Raw genomic sequence first — 22,375 nt, 5'->3', positions numbered from 1 at the left:
CTGTTTTGGAAGCTGTTACATCTGGTCTGGGGTTTTCCTTTTGCAAAACACTGTTGACTGCCAATTTGAAAACAGTTGTTTCTGCTTCTTTCTGAGGGACCAGTGTGTTCCTGTGGATTTTCTTTTTCTTCAGGACACCATGGTATCCCTGCTTGCTCTTGCTGTAGTGACTAATGAAGCGACAGAAGTGACTGTGCTGATTTAACTCTTGGTTTGTCTTTTTCTATAACACTTTGCCCAAAACCATCCTTGTTCTTCCTCTGTGAGTGTTTGTGGGAACATCTCTGGTCTCATTAACATTCATGTGAATTTTCCCTAAAGCTCAGTGCAGTCTTTAAAACACGTCCCTGTCCAAAATATGCTTTGGTGCATGTTAAGTCCTGCTTAAAGGCAAAAAACTAAGACAAAGGCAATGCAATAAACCACCTGTTATCTTAGTTATACCTTGGTACATGGAGCTCTCTTGGGGAGAGCATGTTCATCCAAGGGAGAGCATGGAAGGGAGTCCTGATAGCTGCAATCTGTATGGCTTCTTACTCTCTGGATGCCTCCTGAAATCCTACTGCTCAGGGCCCATCCACTTGATGTGGAGGGTATTGTTCCTTCAGTGGATTAATTGGAATAAATAAAACCTAAGGCACTTTTTCTGTCTCTGCAGAGCTCCAGATGCTAAATGCACTGCAGATGAGGGCTGGTGGAGGGGTGTGGGGATGGATGCTTGGAAAGGAGTTGAAGCCTTACTCTAGTCAGCAGTGATCTGGGAAACAGCATTGGGGAAGTTAGTATGGAGAGGTTGGCATCTCTTGCTAAACACTTTCTCAAGTCTGTGGATTTAGAGTACTTCAGAATATTGTTACCTAGATGTTCTGCTCTTGGAGTAATATTGCAGAATGAAACAGCACATTGGCTGTAAGAGAGTATTTTATTAAAATACTTCTTTGCTTGTTTCCTGGCAAGAAACTTCTCAAATATTCTTCCTTTCATATGTTCTCAGTAATCTGTTCATCTTTTTTCATAATATTTTTAATATTTTTACAAAACTGGGGAGTGTATGGGGTTTTTTTAAAGGAAATTAAATTCTGTTTTCAGCTAGGGGCTTTTCATTAGACTTAGTCTGTAGCATGTGTCTCTAGCATCAATATCAGCCTGATACTGGGCTATAATTGAGTTTTGCATTCTGTCTGTGCAGAGTTCACCTCAAAACCTAAAATCTGAGGGAAAAGTAATTTGTGCAGATGGTCTTCATAAAACAAAGACAGATTAAATCTGGAGCTGTCACAGAATTGCTCTTACAGATGCATCTGCTGCAAAATAATTACCTCTCTTGAGCCCAGTAAGTTAATCAGTGTCTTTTGTTTGTGTCTGCAGTGAAAACAATTAAAAGCTCATATCCTGTTTTTTAGGTAAACCTACAGATTCTCTGATTTTTAAGGGTAATTAGATTTATTTTGATGTGTATCACAGTCCAAAGTGTTCCTGTTGGACAACTAGCTGTCTGTAATATAATTTACTTGTAGCCAGGATGTAATTTCTTTTCAATCACTTTTTTTCCTTGGAATAGTTTTTGCTAAAGAGTTCAAAATCCTTTTGTCTTCTCTCATGTAAATTGCATTTTAAAAGCTTAGGGCTCTTTGTACAATCATAAGAAACACCATTATTTGTATTTATTTCGAGTTTCCTTTAAATTAATTTTTTGCAACATGAGGAAAAATTCTCTAATGTAGTTGAGAAAATAAACAGTGGTCGCTCAAAGGCAGTGAGGTGTGTGCACTAAGTGCATGTAGGTAGAGAGGGACCCCACTGAGGTGGGCAGTGGATGTTAGAAAGCAGACACTGGCACCTAATTCCTTTCTGCAAGGTAGCAAATAATGCCTTTCTCCCTGCTTTGCGCAGTCCCTGCTCCGCCAGGACAGACCACTCCTTTGCTGTCTTCAGATTGACTCTGCTGCCTGTAATCTCTGTTTTGTTGATGATGAGCAGGTTTAAACAACTTTCCCCGTGCCTTCTTTTCCTCGTGGCTTGGCAGGAGTGTGAATTTTGAGCCAAAGGTTGAAAAAAAACCAACCCAACCCCAAAAAAACCCCAATGTCTTTTAAACTCTGTAGTACGAGGTAGTGATGATAGGCTCTTAAAAAAGAAGTCACAAGACCGCACCCCACGATTAACCTTGCATGCCTTCTTTAGGATGGCTTCACTTTGCTCTTGGTGCTCTGCTTGTGGCTTAGATTTTGGCTTTAGATCACAAGTGCTATGTCACTAAAATACACCTTTTGTCTCCACCTCTGTGTGAATACCTTAATCTCTGAACTGTTTCAAGGCTGTGCTGCAGCAGACTGGCCTCTAATTTTTTTGTTATAAAGAATGAGTGACAGTAGCTGCAGAGAGGGCACTAAGCCTTTGTGCAGGCAGGCAGGCAGATATTTGTTTCATTTTAATTCTCAGTGACCTTTATTTTATCCTGATTCAGTCACTTACTCAAGGGCACCAATTTTTTTTCTTGTGCCCTTAATGCATTAAACATTTTTCCAGCTCAAGGCAGCATCAGATATATTTTCCATTGTCTTAAGAGTCACGACTAAACTTCAGCAGTGAATGTGGCCAAGGGGAAGTGGAAGAATGTGAAAGTGGGGAGTGGGTTTGTTGAGAGAGTGAAGGGAATAAAAAACTGTGCTATGAACATAGAAGTTTTAAAACCTCAAAGCTGAGGGATCTCCTGAATGTCAATTTTATTTTCTGACTGCTGTTCCTGACTTAATTTAATTAATGGAAAATGCAAACAGCCACCTTTTTTGTAAGTTAATAATGTTCAAGTCCAAATCACACTTGAATATGAGCATCTTCTGGTACGCTCTTGTATGTGCAGCTACACCTTCTTTAAGAGGCTGAGATGTCTAAATTCTGTGCAGAAGTGTCCTCTTGCAAAGGTGCTGAGGCTTTCAGATGGCTGTGAGGAAATGAAAGAGATTAAGGTAGCACGTTGTCAAGGTAGTGGAACACAAATTAACTACGTATGTCCTCACATTGTCCACATGTGATCTAAAAAAGCCCTATTAAGTAGCCTTTGAAGACACATCCCAAAACTTGAGCTGAAAAGGTTCACTGAAGCCTTTGGTTCAGAATTCCCTGTTTTATTTAGAAATAAAACAGATGTATTTGCTACAATCACAGAATCCAATCTGTTTGAATTGTGTACTTTTTAGGCCTTTTGAAACAAAATTCTTATGCTGATTGTGAACTTTTTGGGATTTAAAAAAAGTTAAAAGAAAATTACCCCAAGGTGGGATCTGCTAAATTATGTGGGCTGTCAAATCCCACCCACCAACCAAGGTCAAGTAAGAACCAGGAGACTTTAGCTTGTACTGGAACAGAGCTGTCAGGAGTATCTCCAGTTTAGATATAGGAACTGCCCAGTGGTAAACTTCCCTTTTTATTTGAAAAATGAAATCTACCTTCACTCTTAAGGATCTGTTTTATATCATACACATATCCTACTTACCCAATTTTATCATTGAATAAAAATGTAAATTTTCAGGCATTTATTATGTTAAATATTTGCTTTTTCCTTTGAATAGGTGAATGGCCATATTAGTATGATTAATACTATTAATTATGTTTGTATTCATGTTTACTAGGAGTGCTAATCAGTATCATTAATTCATTGACATTTTAAAATGTGGTTACACCTGTGTTCTCATCCAGATGACAAAAGAGCAATGGGAATTGCTAAATGCCCCAGTTACATTTGTTGCTTCACCTTTAAAAAAAAAGAGCTGTGCAATTTTGGGAGTCTGGTCAATAAACTGCAAATTCTGAACTTGCTGGTGTTTCCCCATATCTGCTTCTTTAGTCTCTCTAGCCCCTACTCAGAGAACAAATGCTAAACAAACACGAGCATTATTCATCTCCCTGCTCTGTTAAAAGTCATGCAAACACTCTCACATCACCTTGAAAAATGGTTGGGGAGTGGTTCTTTACTATTGGTAAATGATCAAAATATTTATACCTGCAAATATCAGATGGATTAAGTTTTTTAAAATTGTCTCTCTTTCCCTCCCTTGCTACTTGTGTGATTATTTTTGAATGAAGTAGGTATTTTCAGTTATATATATTCAGTCTTTTCAATCTTAGGGCCTGAGGTGGGTGAAAAATGTTTCCTTTAATAATTGAGCATTGCAGTTGCCCTAACTTGCTCTGGCTTATCTATCCTTTTATTCAGTTTATTTTGCAGGAATTAATTAATTTTTCTGTTCACAAGTATTTGGTTGCAGTAACTATAACTAACCACAGTTCGTCAGTAGTTGAAGGAGTTACTAAAAAGCTCTAAGCAAGTGCTTCACACACAGCACCAGGCTCTTTCCTGATGAAGTGTGTGCAGTCTCCTAGGAGGGCCATCCTGGTGCAGAATTGCTGTGTGATAATAATACGGGATGGACAACATAAATTTGGGTTTATTTTGTTTGCTTTGTAAACAGGATTTGGGCTCTCGGTTGCCTTCATAGTTTACCCAAAGTTGTGTCTGCAATTAATTCTGGTGAAATGTTTGATTTGTGGCAGAACTGAGAGGTTTGGGTGCACCCAGATCTGCTCATGGCCAAGAAGTGTTCATAAAAAGTAGGACTAACAGGCTATAGAGCCAGGTAAAAGGATGGGAACAAGTCTGGAGTGACTGAAACCTTTTGCTGTTTGCCCTTAGAGGGCCGAGCTGGGAAGTGCCTGCATTAACAAGCCTTTCTCGTGACTGGCTGAGAGGACAAAGTGAGGAGATGGGGATGGAGACTTGCTTGCTCAGTGTTTTTTCTTCTTTACAGCTTTTAACGTCATCCTCCTTGTCAAGGACCTTCTCCCTTCTGCTTTCTACTTCAGGTTTTCTCAGTCCTTTCAGAAGCACAGAGAATATCACAGCCATGGCACCACCTAAGAAAAGTTGGGTACGCGAGTGCAGCCCCCGGGGCCTGAGGGTTCACTCCCAGTATCCTTCTTACATTATAACCATTTCCAATTTCAGTTTTCAGGTGCTTGTGTATTAGCCACAGAGCAATTCCTGCAGAAAGCTGGTTGATTAAATGGCAAAACAATTCTGTTCAAAGCCCAATTTGCTCTCAAGCTAGTTCTGATGGAAGAGATTTTCTGTGATTCCCAAAACAGCATGTAGATAATTAAGAAAAAGCCCTTGTGGTTCTCAAGCCTCCAGCATTTATGAATGGTCTATAAATGTCCCTATTGCTCGAGTCCAGTTTCTGTTCATTACTTGATTTTCAGTAATACCGCAGCAAAACTAGATGGCTCAAATGTTTATTCAGTGTATCTTTAAAGTAGCAAGCCAAAATGTCACAGATTAGTGGTGAGAAAATCTATCCCAAGTTATTAAACTTGTATATCTTGTTTGCTTTTCATTGTAGTCTGCTCAGTTTGTGTTTTCTGTCTCTTGAAAATTTCCTTGATGACTGTTTGATGTATCTGACACTGATTTGTTCAGTGTCAGGCTATTTCATTTATCAGTCTGTGGAAAGCTGATAGGTGGAGATTAGTATCTTGCTTCCATTCTTATTTTTGAGTCTGTTTTTTCATTTTTTAATCAATGTGTGGTGCACGAACTCCCATTGGCAACACAGAAGAAAGCCCCAAGCTGTGTGATCTCACAGCCCCCATGGCTGGAGAGGATGTAGGTCTGCTCTTTTCTGTGCCAAGGCACTGGAGGCTGGCACATCTCTGCACAGCTTGTTCAGTGCTTGCAGCCACATCAGGCCTGCAGGGAGACAGGGCAAATGGCTCACTCTGCCTTCAGATTTTCACCAGAATATCAGTAGTTTTCTTTGCCTTTGTACCTGCTATTTTTCTGTGCTTTTTCAGATTATTTCTTTGTTGTTTTAATTTTTCTATTCCTGCTTCTAAAAGAAGAGCAAGCCTTTCTGTGTTTGTCTGATGTGCAGCATATTTCCAGGAGCATGACACAGACAAGAAGCGTGGTTTCAAAACTGTCTTACTGCAAATAAATTCGGGAAACCATCTCTGCAAATGTTCCCCTGTTGTTCTTTGTGAAAGATCAATCCTGACTGGAGGTAAAGACCTTTGATCTGAAGAGGTACAGACTGCACACATTCAGCTGTTTTGCTCCCATCTAGAGGGAGTCAGTCCATCTGTAAGCATTTGTTGCAGTATTCCCACACTTGTGCTTCTGGCCTTAGACAAAAATGAAAGATCAGGATCTTAAAATCTGATAACCACAAGGTACCTCTCTTACTCTTCTGCTGTACAACTTGCAGTGATCTGCTCCTGAAAAATTAGTAAAGTTAAAGCTTAGATGGCATTGTTTTCCAAAGAGCTAAAATCTCTATGGCTTTTTAAAAATTTGGTAAGAGCATCTGTGTATTCAGCACTCCTAAAACTCAACGCACCAGTTTGGGATCTGAACCCAATTGTAAGTTGGTACAAAGTTGAACAAATTCACACAGATACACCTGACTAAGAGACATGTAAGTGTGCAGGAGAGGTAAAGAATTGGGAGGAAGTTGTGTTTAACTGAGCTTTCACCTTCCTCTGCCTTATTTGACTCAGTTTTCTACCTCTGCAGATTTTAGAGTATTTTCCCTTCCCTGCAGCAGCTGTTTTACAATTGATGATCTGTGGTGCCCAGGCATCAACTCCACATCAGGATTCAGGTCTGCAGGTGCAGGACCTCCCCTGAAGATGAGTAATGACAGTATTATAGGTTATAACTCTTTTGTTCTCCAAAGTATTTACAAGTACTATAATTTCGCCTACAAGTCAAGAGGGATGCTTCAAAAATACCTTGCTTTGCAGTATTTTCTTGGTCAAGAAACTGCATTTCTACCTGTGATCCTCAAGTCACTGGTGTCCACAGGTGTGCAGAGCTGGTTGGAAGCAGGGCTGAAATGCCTATGAATGTCTTCAGTGTAACCTCTGTGTGTGTCTTTTGTGGGGGTTAACATGGGAATGACTTGGACTTTCAAGTGCTATAATGGCAAGGGAAGGCAAAGTACACTGAACAACCCTTCACCCCATCTCCCTTTCCAAGTTCACACAATCTGTAAATAAAGCAAATATTTTGCTAAATTTTATATAATATGTCAGTCTTCTAGTCTGTTCTTATCATTAAAGAAACACTGTCATGGCAGGCTCTTCCTCTTCTATTTTAGCTGTATGAATAGCATCATATCCTGTTTTTCCAGGCAAACTGTCATAAACATCACTCCCCAAGGAGACGCAGAAGGTAGAATTTTTGTAAACTGTTGTTGGGACTTGAGCAATTGATCTCCGGTGAGAGCTGTCTGCTTATTCTTGCCAAAGGCATTAGCTGAAGATTATTGGTCCTCTTGATTGCTGAAAATGTGTAACTGAATGAGAGACAAAGTATTTCATATATAAAGAAAGGATATTGCTTTGGGTTTTCTTTTCAATAATTGCAAATAGAGTGATACTGTCTTCCTCAATAATACTTGTAATCTAGGGCTGTTTCCTGTCATTGCCAGGAACAGGCCATTACTGAATATTTCAGAATAAGTGGCAGTTTTCCTTTCTTTATGTCAGCCCCATCCTCAAAATGGTGTTTACAGCATTCAATGTTCTGCCTGTTGGGCCCCATTCATGCCTCTCTGGAAGGGTTTGTTAAAGCCCTGAAGAATGGGATTTAATAACTCTTCCAGATTTTTTTTTTTGCTAGACTTACCTATGCTCACTAATTCTCATCCAGATAGATTTTCAAGTCCACTTTTAATTTCAATTCACAACTTCATCAGTTCTGAATGACCATATCAGCAAAATGTCTAAAAGTTCAGTATCTTTCCTTTGGGAGCCTTGCCAGAAGCAGGAAAGACTTCTTCCTGCTTGTCTTTTACCTTAGAACCACGAAGAACGTTGTCTTCAGTCCCTCCTCCTCTCTAGGAGAGGTCTTCTTGGATGATGGAGGTTCCCAATGGTCTTTCTCAGTTCTTAGCTGAAGAAGTGGGCATAAAATCCTTTTCTGAATTCTGGAGTTTCATCCCTCTTAGTAAGATTGGGTTCCTTAGGAAATGCTCCTTGGGTCAGAAAGCTAACAGTTCATGAAGAGCTAACTCTACAGAATGAGCTGGGAAAAAAGAGAATGGACAAGACTGGAATTTACAATTTCTAGGCAGGAAAAAAATATAAACAGAAACAACTACCATTTGCTTCAGCTGTGCAATGTAACTAAAGTGAGAAAGCCCCTTCAGGTACCATAGAATACAGATTTCCTCCATAAAATTTTTACAAATCTTAAATGGTGAAAATCAGGTAGGCAGGATTGTTTCTCATCTGTTTCAAGCACCAAATTTTGCTTTTATTCTGAAACAGGATGAGCTTAAAGACAATCTGAGGCTTTAATTAGAGCCTTCCATGTATAAAAAAACCAATACTGCAAGTCACAGATTAAAAGAAGGAAAAATCCATCATTTTACTAAAAAATCCTCCTGCTCACAGGAAGAAGCCAAATCTGATTCAATTAGTGAGTCCTCCCTGTGGGCAGAGCAGTGCTGTGGTCATGGTGGGAAGGGACTTGACATGGGTGGACTGTTCTGATTTTCACCAACAGAGAAGGCAGAGGCTTGGCTTGGGGATGCTCATGTTGGATCCTCTCTGTCAGAACTTGAAAGCCCAAGGAGATGTTTGGCTGTGGGTAAGGAGAAGGGTGCTCTGACACAGCATTGTCTGTGCATGTGAGCTTGCACGGTGCTGTTCTTACAGTCACTTCCCTGTGCTCTCCTAACACCTAATTAGAAGCTGAGCAATTAGCTCAAGAAGCCTTGTCAGAGTTTCCTCTGGGAAATTGGTGCCTTTAGTGTTACACAGACACGGTGAGTTGGGCTGAGTTCCCAAGGCTGTGTATATAACAGGAAAGCAGCAGATAGATGCAGTTTAATAAATCCCCTTGATGCCCTCATCTGCTGGATAATAACTTCAATTGACAGTTGATGTTTCCAGCTGTATAAATTTTTTAAAATTATTGTTTATGTTTCAAAGAAAGTTTACCCTTAATAGTAGAATCTTATCTTAGATCTTAAGCAATGTTTTTGAAATCACAATTTGAGAAAAAATAGGATGCTTTAGGGTTTTTACTGGCTCCAGGATCATGTAAATTAAACCACTCGAGGTGTACCTATTTGAAGAGTTCTTAAATTTGCTGTTTGTATTTTTAGGATCATTATGAGCTCCAAGGGAAGGAGTTAGCTTGTGAAAATAAAATCTCAGGCACCCCAGTGTTATGTTGCTGCCCATCCCTTCAAAGACACCTGTGCTCTTTGCCATGACAGAAGTCCCTGTATGCTGTTGCACTTACGGCAGCTGTTCACAGATGGTTACATGCAAAGCCCATTGCTCTGGGGCCTGGCTGAGGATGTATCACCATCATCAGGCTCTTGGGGCACAGCTGTAAGGGATGGTGTTCATGATCTGCTCCTGCTTCTGCCCATATCTATTGCCCTGGCCTGTGGGGCCTGGTTGCTTAGGAACAGATCTGTGAGATGGCAGTGGCGTTTATCTCTGGGCCTTCAGCAGATAAAGAGTGTTAATTTGTAGTTCATGTTGTAGCTGACTTGCTCTGTGGTTTATTAAATCCAGTGTGTTTAACCAGTGTGTTCTCTGAAAGCTTTCATTGAGCTGAGTTTCCCAGCTGTATTAAAAGCTCGGCGCAGCAGGCATCAAATGTGAGCTCTCGGAGCAGGGCAGAGTTTAATACCACTGTGACATTTGGAAGAGTGTCTAGGGGAATGCACTGTGCCTCCATATTGCATTTCAAGAGCACTTCACCATTTGCCAGACTTTTTATTTTTCTTGAATTTCAGATTCCTAAGGAGGTTAGACTGAAAGGGAAGAGTTTTTATGCTTCCCTAAAATAACTGCTTATGTCTCACTCCACGCAAATTAAAGCCCCCCCCCAACTTTTCACACCACAAATGTGCAGCAGAAACAAGAAAAAAAGCAGAGAGCCTGACTCAGTACTGGGCCATACCCAGTGCTATTCCTCTGTCACTGTCTCCCTTTTCTACTCCAATCCCCAAATACCTCCCTTCTTGCTGCCTTATGCCCACCCTCACTTTCTCCAGGCCTCCTGATAGGGCAGCCAGCATTTGCAGAGCTCTTGGCTAGCACTCAGCAGTCAGACACAGCCACATGTGCCTCTCCTGTGGGCTGGGGAATGAAGAATATAGCTGGTTATGTCATGTGTAAAGCAGAGTCTCACAGATCCCATCTTGTGAGCTACAGCCTACTGCAGATGACAACAGGAGAAGGCTGGTTTGTGTGGCATCAAGGAGACAGCAAAGTAGCAAGGCTTATTATGTTCTTATTTTCACTTTCATTTCACGGTTTAAATACCCACAAGGAACAAATTTGCTCTGCTTATAACAGTCTTTTTGAATGATAATATCATTGGAAATTTCATTTTGCCTTTGCACAAGAAGACAGCAGCTGTTTTCTGCAAGGCAGAGAAATTGTAATCTCTACAATTCTTCAATGCTATATACCAAAGGCTTTAGGATCTGTCATTTACTCACTGTGATAGGTGTTTGTGCAGTACTTAGCAGATTGACACTTGTTGTCTTGATACTTGTCTTTTTGGTGCTATTCCAATTTAAATGTTGGTAATAAAAATCCTACAATGCAAATGTATTTCAACTCATGTAAAAGGAATGTGATCAGCAGCTCACACATGGGTTTTTAACTGTTGTAATCAGAGGAAATGTTCTTAATGCATGCAAGGGCAATAGAATTTGATCCTGAAATGTCTAGATTTGCAATTTCTGAGTATTCAGATGTGTGATCACTGGCAGGCTAAAGTGCTGTGTGAGATTGGGGTAGAAAGAGCTCCTGCCAAATTCTCCCAAATTTTCTTCTCTCTTCTCTGAGCAGAGAGGAATTGCATTCCCATGATGATGATGTGTGCACTCCCACTGGAAATCAGCCAGGTGGGAAGAAAACAACCCCACAAAATGCTTTTCTGTGCATCAGCTGTCTCAAGTGGTCAACACATGTAGGGAGTTGAGCTGTGACATGGGACCTGTTCTTGCCTCCTGTGCAGATGGATGCATCCCCGAAATCATGTGAATTGGCACAGATACAGTGTCAGTTGGGAGCTCTGCTCTAGTCCAAGTAGTATCACCTCTCCTTGAGCTTTCCCATGCCATATGGACACATCTGGTGGAGAAGCAAGAAGGGATTTTCTAGGAGCAGTGTGAGGGCTGGAGCAGCTCTCAGGGACGGCGTCTGTGTTTACTTGTTTTAGCACTTCATGGCAACCACAGAATTAGGGACCCTTTCTTGTGGATGATTGCAGTGACCCCAGGTAGATCCTGACATGCTGATGGGATAAGAGAAATAATTCAATCTGTGAGAACTTCACTGTGTGAACACAGTTATATGGAAACTCAAACAACTACATTTTCTGTAAGTGCAAATAATAATATCGCTGCATTGTTGCCTCACTGAAAGTGGCCCAGGTTCAAAGCAGGATTTGGTTATGTGCTTCAGGCAGTAGGGTTATGTGCTTGTACCAGATGGAGCTTTTAAATTTTCATCAGCAGGTTTATAAACACAAGAATATCCTTTTATCTGCCCCCAGCTCTTTTACTAATTAGCTGCAAATGCTGAACTTCAATTAGCATGGAGTGGAGGAGCAGATGAAATAATATACATTCTTACTCATGGTTATCCATCATGTGAGAATGAAAGAGACACTAGTAATGACTGTTTCAGTTGTTTGGGGCTTTTCTATTGGCTTTTTTCCCCTCCCTTTAATACTCAGTTGTATAAATGAGTGAAAATAGCTAAAAATAATGAGCCAGATTCTCTGGTGATGAAATTCTGTTGCAGGCAAAGAGTGAGAGTTTTCAGCCTTGCTCATCTTTGCATTGACTCCTGTAGGTGTTGGGCCAAGCCAACACAAGGGTGTGTGACAGCTGAGTTGTTAAGTTTGCCATGGAAGGATTTTACAAAGGAATTTATAAAACTACATTTTTCCTGCTGCTGAGAGGTGGCCAGAGAGGTCTGTGCTTTGAAGCAACACTGCTGTGTGTTATCAGAGAATCCCAGCTTTCCTGTGGGGTGCAGGTGCATGGAGAGGCAAAGGGATTGATAAGTTGAATGCTGTCTTTGCCTTTAGCAGCATGTTCGCTGGCCTACAGCATGGGCTTGTGTGCTCTGTTTGTGCCCCAGCTGAGAAGCTCTTTCTGGACCCTGCAGGTACCCAGCTACTGTGCTTGTTCCCTGTGGTTTATAAATAATTCAGGAGATTTGCACCTTTCAGCAGCAATACCAGCTTTTTGGAGGGTATCGAGGAAGGATCTACACTTTTGCTGATAACTGTTAGGCAGGAAAAGGTCTGGATGTATTTTCAAACATCAGTCTTGGCACACAGTTGGAGAATGTATTGGAAAATTGTCAGGAAAGCTGAGGAAAGGCACAACTTTGTGAGGTATAGATTGGTTCTGGGAATTTTGCATCCAGCTTTTCATGTCATAGAATCATAGAGTGCTAAGGGGTTGGAGTGGACCTTAAAGACCATGTAGTCCCAACCCCCCTGCCATGGACAGGGACACCTTCCCCTAGATCAGGTTGCTCAAGGCCTTATCCAGCCTGGCTTTGAACACTCCCAGGGCTGGTGCATCCAGACCTGTTGGAAATCTTGCCTTAAGAAGGCTTTGCTGGCAAAGTAGTCCACTAAGAGGATAGGGCCTACTGTTGGGAAATAGAGATGCATAAATCTGAACCAGTAACTGAAAGAAAACTGTTCTCCCAGTAATAATAATGGAATATGTCTGGCTAATCAAACCCCAGAGTATTCCCCTGAGACACTTACGGGTCACTTCTTTGGTGGGTTGTGCTTCAGCAGAGGATGTCAGCTTTATGGGCCATACTGACCTTGCAATAAAATGCAGCAGAATCACTGAAGTTGGAAAAAACCTTTAAAATCATTAAGTCCAGCTATAAACATCACATTGCCAAGTCCACCACTGAACCATGTCCCAAGTGCCGCATCTGCATGTTGTTTAAACACCTCCAGAGATGGTGACTCAACCACTTCCCTGGGCAGCCTGTTCCAGTGCTTGACAAACCTTCCTGTGAAGAAATTTTTCCTAATATCCAAACTAAGATGGTAGGAGAAAGGCAAAGCAGCATTGCAAAAGTCTCCCCTGATGACATGAAACCAGCAGAATTTTTCTCTTCCCGAGTCATGCAAGCTTGATATCTGTAGCTGGAGGCAGCTGCTGCTCTTTTACAAAATGTGGCTGTGAGCAGGAGGTAGCAAAAAGCCAGCACGACACAGGGGTCTGCAATTGCTACAGGAGTCCAAGTGCCACTTGATTGAATTATCAGAGATGCATGAGGCTTCAGTTCTAACTTCACAGGCTGAGAGATTACTGAGGAAAAATGGACCTGTTCCCTGATTTGCTATTCTGATGTCATAGATCACTGTTCAAAGAAGGCCACCAAGCTTTTCTTTGTACTGCTTTGGAAGTGACACATTGCAAGGGGAGGGAAAGTTCTATTTAAAATTGCATAATCAGAGATGAAGTGAAATTGAAAAGAAAGATCAAAGATAGGAAGTAGGGACAGGAAGAAAGAGACGAGGTACAGTGTGGCTGCACAGGCAGCTTAATTTCATTTTAATGAATCTCTGCTTAGGAAGGGAAGGGTGGCTCTTTGTGTACCAGGAGGGAAAAACAGCCTTCACCACACTGAGACTCCCTTTGAACATGGTCTCCTACCAAAATGAAGGACTGCACTCTGCTTCACATTTCACAGAATTAGAAAAGACCAAGCTATTTTCTGCCTGCCTGCATCCTGCTTATGTAACTTGCAGATGACGGCTGTGCAACCTCTGGCTGAGCCCTGGAAAACTTCCTTGTCTGTGAGTCAGGTGCTTGGCAAACACTCTGGCACAGTGGACTTGGAGATGAGATTGCAGTCAGAGGCACTACCTGGGTACCAGAGCCCAATTCAAGGTCTCTTTATGGAACTTCCTCCTCCTAGAAGCTTGCTGATCATCCTGGTCTGGTCATTGCCAAGTGGCCCTGTTGTGCTGTGTTAGGGCAAAGCATCCCCCTTGATTGCTCTGAAGCAGGAGAAAAACACAGACTGTTACTCAGAGGTGTGGGTCAGCAGGGAAGGAGGAGAAGAGCTAGGCAAGAGTGAGTCCTTGGCCTTTACATAAATTTTATCCGTAGAAATTCCATCAGGATGTGGGGAGAGTGTTTAGTGCAGCGGGGCTGCAAAAGTGGGATTTCACGGGGAAGCACAGAGTCCCCTGTTGCAGTCCTCATTCTGAAACGCTGTGCAGTCACCAGAACAGTGTTGGAGGCTGTGAATCTGGCTGAAGGCTGGAGGTCAGGACTGCATGTTACGCAGTTATGTAGGAGTAAAATTGAGAACTATGGAAAGGTAAGGTTTAGACCAAGGGACAAGGGAAAAAACTGAAACAGATGCAGAACTGTCTCAGCTGCAAACCAGGCTTCTCAGTCGGTCAGCTGTCATCTCCAGGAGCAGCAGATCCCAGTTTCCACCTCTTTGGAAGTGTAACTGAGAGGAGCCAGGAGGTCTGTACCACCAAGTCCAGTCACTGCAGTGTCAAGGCTGGGACTACTGCGAGGTCCCCAGGTCAGCCCATCTTACATCAATCTGTGCAGGAATGCTCTGTGGCAGCCCAGCTGTGTTCAGAGCAGCACTTGGTTTGCTCCTGCAAAGAGCCTGTTTGCCAGACTTGCAGTGGGAGGGGGACAGAAAAAGTCTTTGCCACAGGGATGACCTGGTGACTAATGAGTTTCATTGATCCTATGCTTGCAGGAGGGAGCAATCCATCATCTGCAGCTCCTGTGAGCTGTTCTGCTGAAGGCTCTGAGGAAGCAAACGTGAGATGTTACCCAAAAGCAGGGCTGTGTGAGCCCTCCGAACCCAATGATGCTGTGCTCTCATGGACATATGAACGTGACAGTGCAGAAGGTCCCAGCATCAGGGACTCTCTGGATGGCTTCTACAACATGTACTGTAGCAAGCAGCCAGAGAGAAAGGATCCAACCTACGAGGCTGCCTCACGGTGTCTGTCACAGAAGATTTCAGAGCTGGAACAAAAGGATGGAACAAAATACGTGTCACGTTGCCTGCAAATGGCGCAGTTGGTCTTGAACAGAGATGGATGTAAGATCTTTCCAAACCACCCCCCTTCTGCTTGCTTTTCAAAGCCAGCTGAAGGAGAAGTCTTGTTGGAAACCAGAACGAGGACACCTGGACTCTCAGATGACATCCTGCAGTTCCTCTTGAAACAAACACAGGCAGAACGTAACCCTGATGGGTCACACGAGAAGTGAGCAAGTCAGTGGTTTGTTTCTGTCCTTGGAGCTTTGCTTTCACTCCAGAAAGAGGTGACTTTCTTAGAAAGACATTGTTCTCTGAGCACCACCTTCAACACCAGAGGCTCCATGGAGGGGTTTACCCAGAGCAGACCTTGCACCTTGGTCTCTGCAGGGCAGGACTGAATGAGGAGCATCCATGTAACTGCTTGGGATGTGTTGACTAATTGGGAGGGGTGATGCAGTGTTTGTTGCTGGGACATCAATTGTGATAATTTTTACCTGCCAGGCTTTTAAATTGGCCTACATCCTTACCCCAGCTGAGCAGTGGTCCAGCCCAAGTTCAGTCCCTGTGGGCTGTGGATGGCTGTCCAGGTGCTTTTGGCTGTAACAGACTGTTTTGAGTGACCTTGGCATGGTGTGCCCCAACCCTACGGAGGGAAAGTTTTTGTTCCATACCTGGCTGATACTGTAACACATTTGCCTCCACGGGGTGCCTGTTAGCTCTGTGTTTTTATATGCAGACATATGACCCCACAGATCATGATTGCAATGCCAGGTGAGTTCTTCTGACAGAGGCAGCGTGTGTGTGCATGAGAAAGAGAAAATACAGTTTGTGAGCATGTTTTCTGACAGTGCTGCTGTCCTGTTTACCAACCCACCATCACCCCCCCAACAACCTTCAGTTCCTTTCTGACTTTCGTGATGGTGCTAATGAGATCCCTGGGGGAATGTTCCCTTTAAAATGAAACAGATCTCTCTGAGCCCAAAGAGGCTGATGTCAGTCAGCAACAGAGCAGTGAACCCACACACAGCCACTTAAGGTTTCTCTCTCGGAAGCCTCCCGGCTCAGTGGCTGCTTTGCTGCTTTCCTGCCTCTGCCAGGCAGATAAATATCTTTTCCACCCACTGGCCTGTCCACTGAAAGAGGAGTTTGCTGTAGTGATGTTGTTTGCTGACTGGGGAGGCCATTCTCCAGTGTGGGTGTGAGCAGGGAAGCAGAGAGTGCCAGAGGAAGGGATGTGTTTGAGATGACAGCAGATGGGCAAAGGAGAAAGAAAGAAAGGGTGGTTGGGGTCTCAAAGATCAGCATCAATGTGGTTACTCCAGTACAGCCACACTGCTCACACCAGTTTTGGTATTGGATATCCAGTGTTTGCCAGCCCAGCTGCTGAGACCTCTCACCCACTCCCTCTCCACACTGGCCAGATCTCAGAGTGGGTGTTTGTGTTCCTGCATGTCACATTCCCTGCTGCAGTCCCACATAGGGCTGCTATTCCTGCCTTGCCCCCGGCAGATTGGCACAGTGGCTGTGCTCTGCAGGTGTTTCCAGCAAAGGCAATGGAAATTTGGCTGCTGCCTTCAGTCAGAGCAGGAGGAGGCCCAGCTGGCTGCAAGTTATGGCCAAAGTCTTAGGATTTGGTGTAATCTCTCTTTGCAAACAGATTGATATTGGAAGTGCCTGGATTTGTTTTCCTGTCCATGAGTCATCATGGAACCAATACATTTGGCTTTGTGGTGGTCCTGCTTGGTGTGTTGCTTGCTTGCTTTTATGGCAGAAGTGTTGTACATGTGCTGGAGGGCACACAGAATACTGGGGCAGACCTTCAGCTGCTCCCCCAGCTACTCAAGTTAATGGTGCTAGGGGGAAAAACAGAGTTGAGGATGCAGCATCATTTCTGTAGTAGCAAACAAATCCACAGATGCTTGTGTATCAAAATCCAGATGAAAGCACCCTGCTGGCAAAAACTATAGAGAAAGGTCATAGCAGCTAGTTTAGCCATAGGTACAGCTGGGAAAAGGAAGCATGCTCCTGAGTGTGCTGTCAGTAATTACAGTAACATCAGTGGCCCCTCTGCCAGCTCACATTGCTTAACCCCACAGAGCTGTCACAGCCATAAGGGCATTGGTACTGACAGATGTAGGGAGCTATTGCTAAGGGTGTACAGGGAAGAAGGAAGGTCTTCAGTGTGAATCAGATGTTGCTTTTAATTTTTTGCCAGCATTTATGCTGTTCCACACGGTTAAATTAGTTGCTGTGCAAAACCTCTGAGCTGCCATTTAAAGGGAAATAAACTCCCATGAAGAGAGAGATGGAGAAATCAGAGGTCTGCATCTGAATCCCTTTAGTTGCTGTATTTGGTTTGTTGATGAATTGGTCAGTGCTTTGGGTTAGCTCTAAAACCATCTGGTTTCCTGTTCAGACTTGTTTTTTAAAGAAAATAAAAACCAAAGACATTCAATTTCCACAAAGAAAGCTTGCTGGAAAATAAGTTCCTGCTCTTTAGGGGAGACCTGCTGCTACTGATGTCTGAGACACCCCTACTGGGTTTTGATGGAAATGAAGCCCTGATTGACTCTAGTCTGACCCCAGAGTAGCCCTAGAGACACACGTGGGTTTCCCTACTCGCAACAAAACACGAGGTGTCTGCCTGGAGCCCCTCTGGGGTGTGCACAGGATGCTCCTCCTGAGGCCTTAGTAACCTGAGCTGCCATCATTTTATCCATTTTTGGAATGAGTTATAGCAAACATTGAGGGAGTAGCTGTTCATTTGTTGTTCAGTGTTTTCAGTGATGGCAAAATGAGGCCTCTGTAGTTTGGGAGATGTGTGTCCACACAGGAAGTTAACCTGGGGTCCCTCTGTGGGGAGATGTTGCTGCTTCACACCAGGGGCCAGAGGGGGATGGGGCACCTCCAGAGAGCTCCTGCTCCTTCTTCAGCTCCTCTGGTTCGTGGGCTGCACAACTGCCTTTAACGTCACAGTTTTCTCATTAGAAATGTCCGGTGCAGCAAGAAGAGACTCATTACTCTTGAACCCTTTAGGTACTGAGATGCAAGCAATGACAAAACAGAGAATAGGTGGCTGCTGAAAGAGCATGAAGAGAGATACTGGCAGAGGAAAGCATGAAACTGTTCAATTTTAAGGACCAACGTAGGCAGAACAGACTGGATACAGCTGAAAAATTTGGATTATGACTCATATCTACAAATCTTGGCTGGCATCTTGCAGAGGGTAGGGTAATCTTGGTGCTGCTGAAACATGCAGTCTTTTGAGAAGTTTGAACCTCTCAGAATCAGGAGTGCCTGCAGTTCTGTGCGCTGCTCACTTCCAGTGGATCATGGATATGACTATCCATGGCTTCCTCAAGGTAAGACCAGAATCTTTTTGCATGGCAAGTACCAAGAGTGGTATGAAGCCCTCGCAGAAATGTCCCATGTTCTGTCTATTTCTCCCGTCCTGTGCAATAATCTGAGAAACTGAGTTTATTCCTGAGAGGTGAAGTGCCTTCCTCTTTCCATGGCTTGCACTTGACTTAGTTTTGACACTTGCGTGGTTTCAGCTCACCCTATCTCCCCAGCACTGCTGGTTCTCACCTCTGCTGCCAAAGCCAGCTGCTGTCACCTCCCTTCATTCCCCTGTGTGTGGGGACTGCTTTAGCAAAGGCATCTGGGGGCTTACACTGCAGAACAAGTCCAAGGGGTTTTTTCCTTCTGCTTGTTCAAGGCTCACGGCCGAGGAGCAGATCTCTGAGCCTAGCTGAGGACAGCACCTGAAAACCTACACCACCTTTCAGGGCTCTGGGTATACAGGATCCCTCCCACAAGATCTTCAAGCAAGATGTGTAAGTGAAGTAAAAGATGGGGAATCACATCAGTCCCGTAGGGTAAGACAAGCCAGGCCAAAATTGATCCACCATTGCCAAGGAGGAGGAATGCAGGACATGGTGAGGACTTGACAACCATGGCTCAGGGGTTTCCCTGCTGCGTAGCCCAGATCCAAATCCCACCCAAAGTCTGCTAGAGAAGTGTGTGCTCTGAGCTGGGTGTTTTGCACCTGAGCTGGACCAGCATCCCCAGTGTCTCAGAGGGGTGACTGTAGCGCTGCAGGCACTAAGCCCCTGCCCGTGCACACCAGCCACTGGAGCAGCCCTGGGGCTCAGCCTAGGACTGGGTCTGGCAGGCTGAGAGTGCTGCCTCTGTTCCCTTACATAAATGCCTGATCCAAGCTCTTCTGTCATCCCTGACGAATCCTGCTGCTGTTAAGTCATTCCCTGGGCTGGGAGCTGCTCCAGGACGTTTGGTATCAATGGCCTCTCTGCTGCTTACTCCGACAGCATTTTTATTTTGCCTCCCACACGGCTGCTGGTGGGAGGTGCTGATTCATGCCAGCGACCTACCCAGTCCTGGAGCCCCAAAGCAGCCAGGGAGAGCTGAGCTCCTCTCTCAGGTGCTGAAGCAGGCCTCAGTGAAGTGAATGGGGCCAGGGCCATTTACACCAGCAGGGGGTTTTTCCCCCGGAGTTTAAGGTGGTTTGGTATACTTGGATATATCAGGACATATGGTTGTTAAAACTGGTGTACAACAGGCAGTATGCATCCTCTAGAAATGTGGCTATTTCATTCCTGAGCACTGGTGATTTTGTGTGGGGCATATGTTTTCCCACAACACAGAAGTTCGTTTTAAAAATACCCTCTTCTGTAGGCTTTCCCTAATGACTATTTTTCTACACACATCCATTAGGCAACAACATATGCCAGCATTTCTTCCTTAAAAGTAAAATCTGGCACATAACACACGGAGCATGAAATAATAAGATGTGATTAAAGCAGTAGCTGGAGCTAACCAAAGCCAGAAAACTCGTGGCTGAAAGGTCAAGCCTTTTTTTAAATTGCCTTTGCAGTGGCCTGTTTGTTTGCAGGTGCTGGGACTTGGGAGGGAAAGTCTTGTAATGAAAGAACAACTGTCATAGAAAATTACACCGTCAGTTCGAGCCAAACAAACTTTCACTTGCATTGGAAGGTAGGTTCTTGTAGTGGGAAATGTCAGTCAGCCTTAGGGCAGGTATCACCTTCCAGTGTTATCTGCACTGCTGTGAGAGATGAGCCAGGAATGGTGCTAAATGGGTGCTAAAATCAGCCCTTCCCGGCCAGAGAACCGGGATGATTCTGTAATTAAGCATACTGAGGTGGGGATGCTGTGCCCTCCAACACATTTTCAGTGTGACTTCCACCAGTTAGTTAGTTTAAGTTGCCAGCAGCTTGTTTTGGGTGTCTGAGAGCTTCAGAGAGAGTGAGAGGGCAGGGCATTTACACCCGCGGCTTTGTCTAACAGCAAAAGCTCAAACCCCTGCAATTAGAGGCTGAAACAATAATAGAGGTTTTGCATCTGTGGTCCAGGCTCCCTGTTTAAGAAACAACTCGGCACGTGTTCTGTGAGGCCAGCTTGGTTTTGATCCTTGTTTTTGCATCTTCCCTGGGTCTGACTGCTCCCTGCGACAAGTCGAGCACCGCATGATAAACGTGTGAGTGCAGACAAGTCCCGTGGCTGGGTTCTGTCTCTGGGAGTGTTATTGCTGCTTGTCTGGTGCTCAAGAACAGACTGTTTGCCCGTGAATAACTGGGGGAAAAAATTATTCTGTGATAAGGAGACAGACTGCTACTTTGAGGGCTGGGGGAGTCTTTCCAAAGGCAGCAGTGAATTAGGCTGAGAATGCAGTGGTGTGCTGGACAAGGGTCAGACTGATTCCTGTGCCCCTTCCTCCCGTTCCCACTGCCGTGGGGTGCCTCTGCAGCACCAGTGCTTGGTGAGGGGAGATGGTGCCAGCCCCCAGGCTGCCACGAGGAGGAAGAAATGAAGCTGATAAAGTGCAGACACTTGTCCAGTGTTTGAGGGCAGCAGGTACCCCGACAGCCCCGGTCCCAGATTGTCCTCAGAGCTACTCAGCCTGGGTGGGACACTCACCTGCATGCACTGCTTGGCCAGCTTGGGTGCTGACAGGAGGTGTCCTCTTAACTTTGTTCCCAGCCTAAGTTTGCCACCCAGGCCCATTTGAGCCGCAGTGTTCCCCCTGAGGCAGCCACCCCTCATGGGTGGGAACTGATTTTTCCCAAAGCCAGGGCATGACGCCCTGTAGGCTCAGTATGCCTCACCTGAGTGCTGGCAAAGCACTATGGCTTGCTCTTTCTCATATCCAGGGTAGCAGAGTCTCTTCCAAGGTCTCTTTTTCTGCTTTTCCTGTTTGGATCACCTTCCCACCATCAGGGTTACTAGACAAATTTACACAGATGGAGCATCTTCCTGGTATTTTCATTTCCCAGGCTGCCTTTAAGCTTAAGCCTCTTAAGCTTTTTTATAAGCACACAGCATTTCACACAAAGAGCCTAAAAGTCTTAAAATCAGGCTATGCAAAAGGAAAAAGGATATTCTAAAGGGAAGAGGTGCTAGCAAAATATCCTCCTGCATTTTGTAGGTTTTGCTCTCTCTTTCCTAGGCTTTTTTTTGCAACTGGGTTTTGTTCTTTGTGCCAGTGGCGATTCAAAAAAAGGTGATGGAAAATTTCTTGGGCAATTCCTTTTGCTGTGTGAATACTGCTGTCATAAAATAGATCTCTCAACACTGTTTTCAGTCTGCAATTATGTGCAAGGGCATAACTGGATTTTTTTTCAGTACGTACATTGTTCAGTAATAAAAACTTTACTCTGAAATCATTACAGTCTATTGCAGAAATCTATATGTTTTTATCTTGCAAAATGGAAATTTGCCTCTGAAATTTCCATGACACTATCAGCCACAGAACAGTATTGTTCTTACCAAACAGAACCGTTGCTGAGAGTCAAAGTGCTATAAATATTTAAAGGAATTAATTACTAAATAAGCCAGAATGGTGCCCCAGTCTTTAAATATTAAATGGAACGTACACAGTTGACAAAAAGCAGGCAGAAACACTGAATGGGACAATTTAATAGCCTAAGTGTAATTATTTGCAGTGCAAAGGCAACTATTAAAGTCATTTTTGCTTAATGACAAGCAGTACTCAAAATTCGAGGGCATAAGTCCACATTTTGCTTGCTGAAAGAGATTTCTATCCTGTTTTGTATTCTGATGCAGAAGCCCCAAAGTTCACCAAGGAGGTTAATTAACCAGTGTGAGTAAAAAAAGGGCAGGGGGTGTTGGGCAGGGATTGTTTAATGAAGGGCTTTCTTTGGGGCAGCACCTGGGTGTGCAGCTCAGCTGTGCCCAGCCTGCAGGGTGAGATGCCCCAGCAATCTCCAGCTTC

At 44.0% G+C, this 22,375-nt stretch overlaps 1 protein-coding gene across 2 annotated transcripts in view; it reads left to right on the top strand.

Annotated features, from left to right (window-relative positions):
- The window catches only part of SHLD1 (shieldin complex subunit 1), a 39,865-nt gene extending 18,059 nt beyond the window's left edge, over positions 1-21,806 (top strand). Inside the window, exons 4-5 of one of the 2 annotated variants that reach the window (XR_005604070.1) lie at positions 14,815-15,876; positions 18,142-21,806. Coding sequence is in view for 1 of the 2 variants with exons in the window: in XM_039568451.1 (XP_039424385.1) it covers positions 14,815-15,335 (521 nt within the window). In the remaining variant the exon portion in view is untranslated. Of the gene's footprint in view, positions 1-14,814 lie in introns of both variants that reach the window. The other variant, XM_039568451.1, reaches the window with a different exon arrangement.
- The last annotated feature ends 569 nt before the right edge of the window (positions 21,807-22,375 follow it).

The sequence above is a fragment of the Corvus cornix genome, chromosome 3 (genome assembly GCF_000738735.6).
Source record: "Corvus cornix cornix isolate S_Up_H32 chromosome 3, ASM73873v5, whole genome shotgun sequence".
Lineage (NCBI taxonomy): Eukaryota > Metazoa > Chordata > Aves > Passeriformes > Corvidae > Corvus > Corvus cornix.
This window is presented reverse-complemented; position numbering and strand designations above follow the sequence as displayed.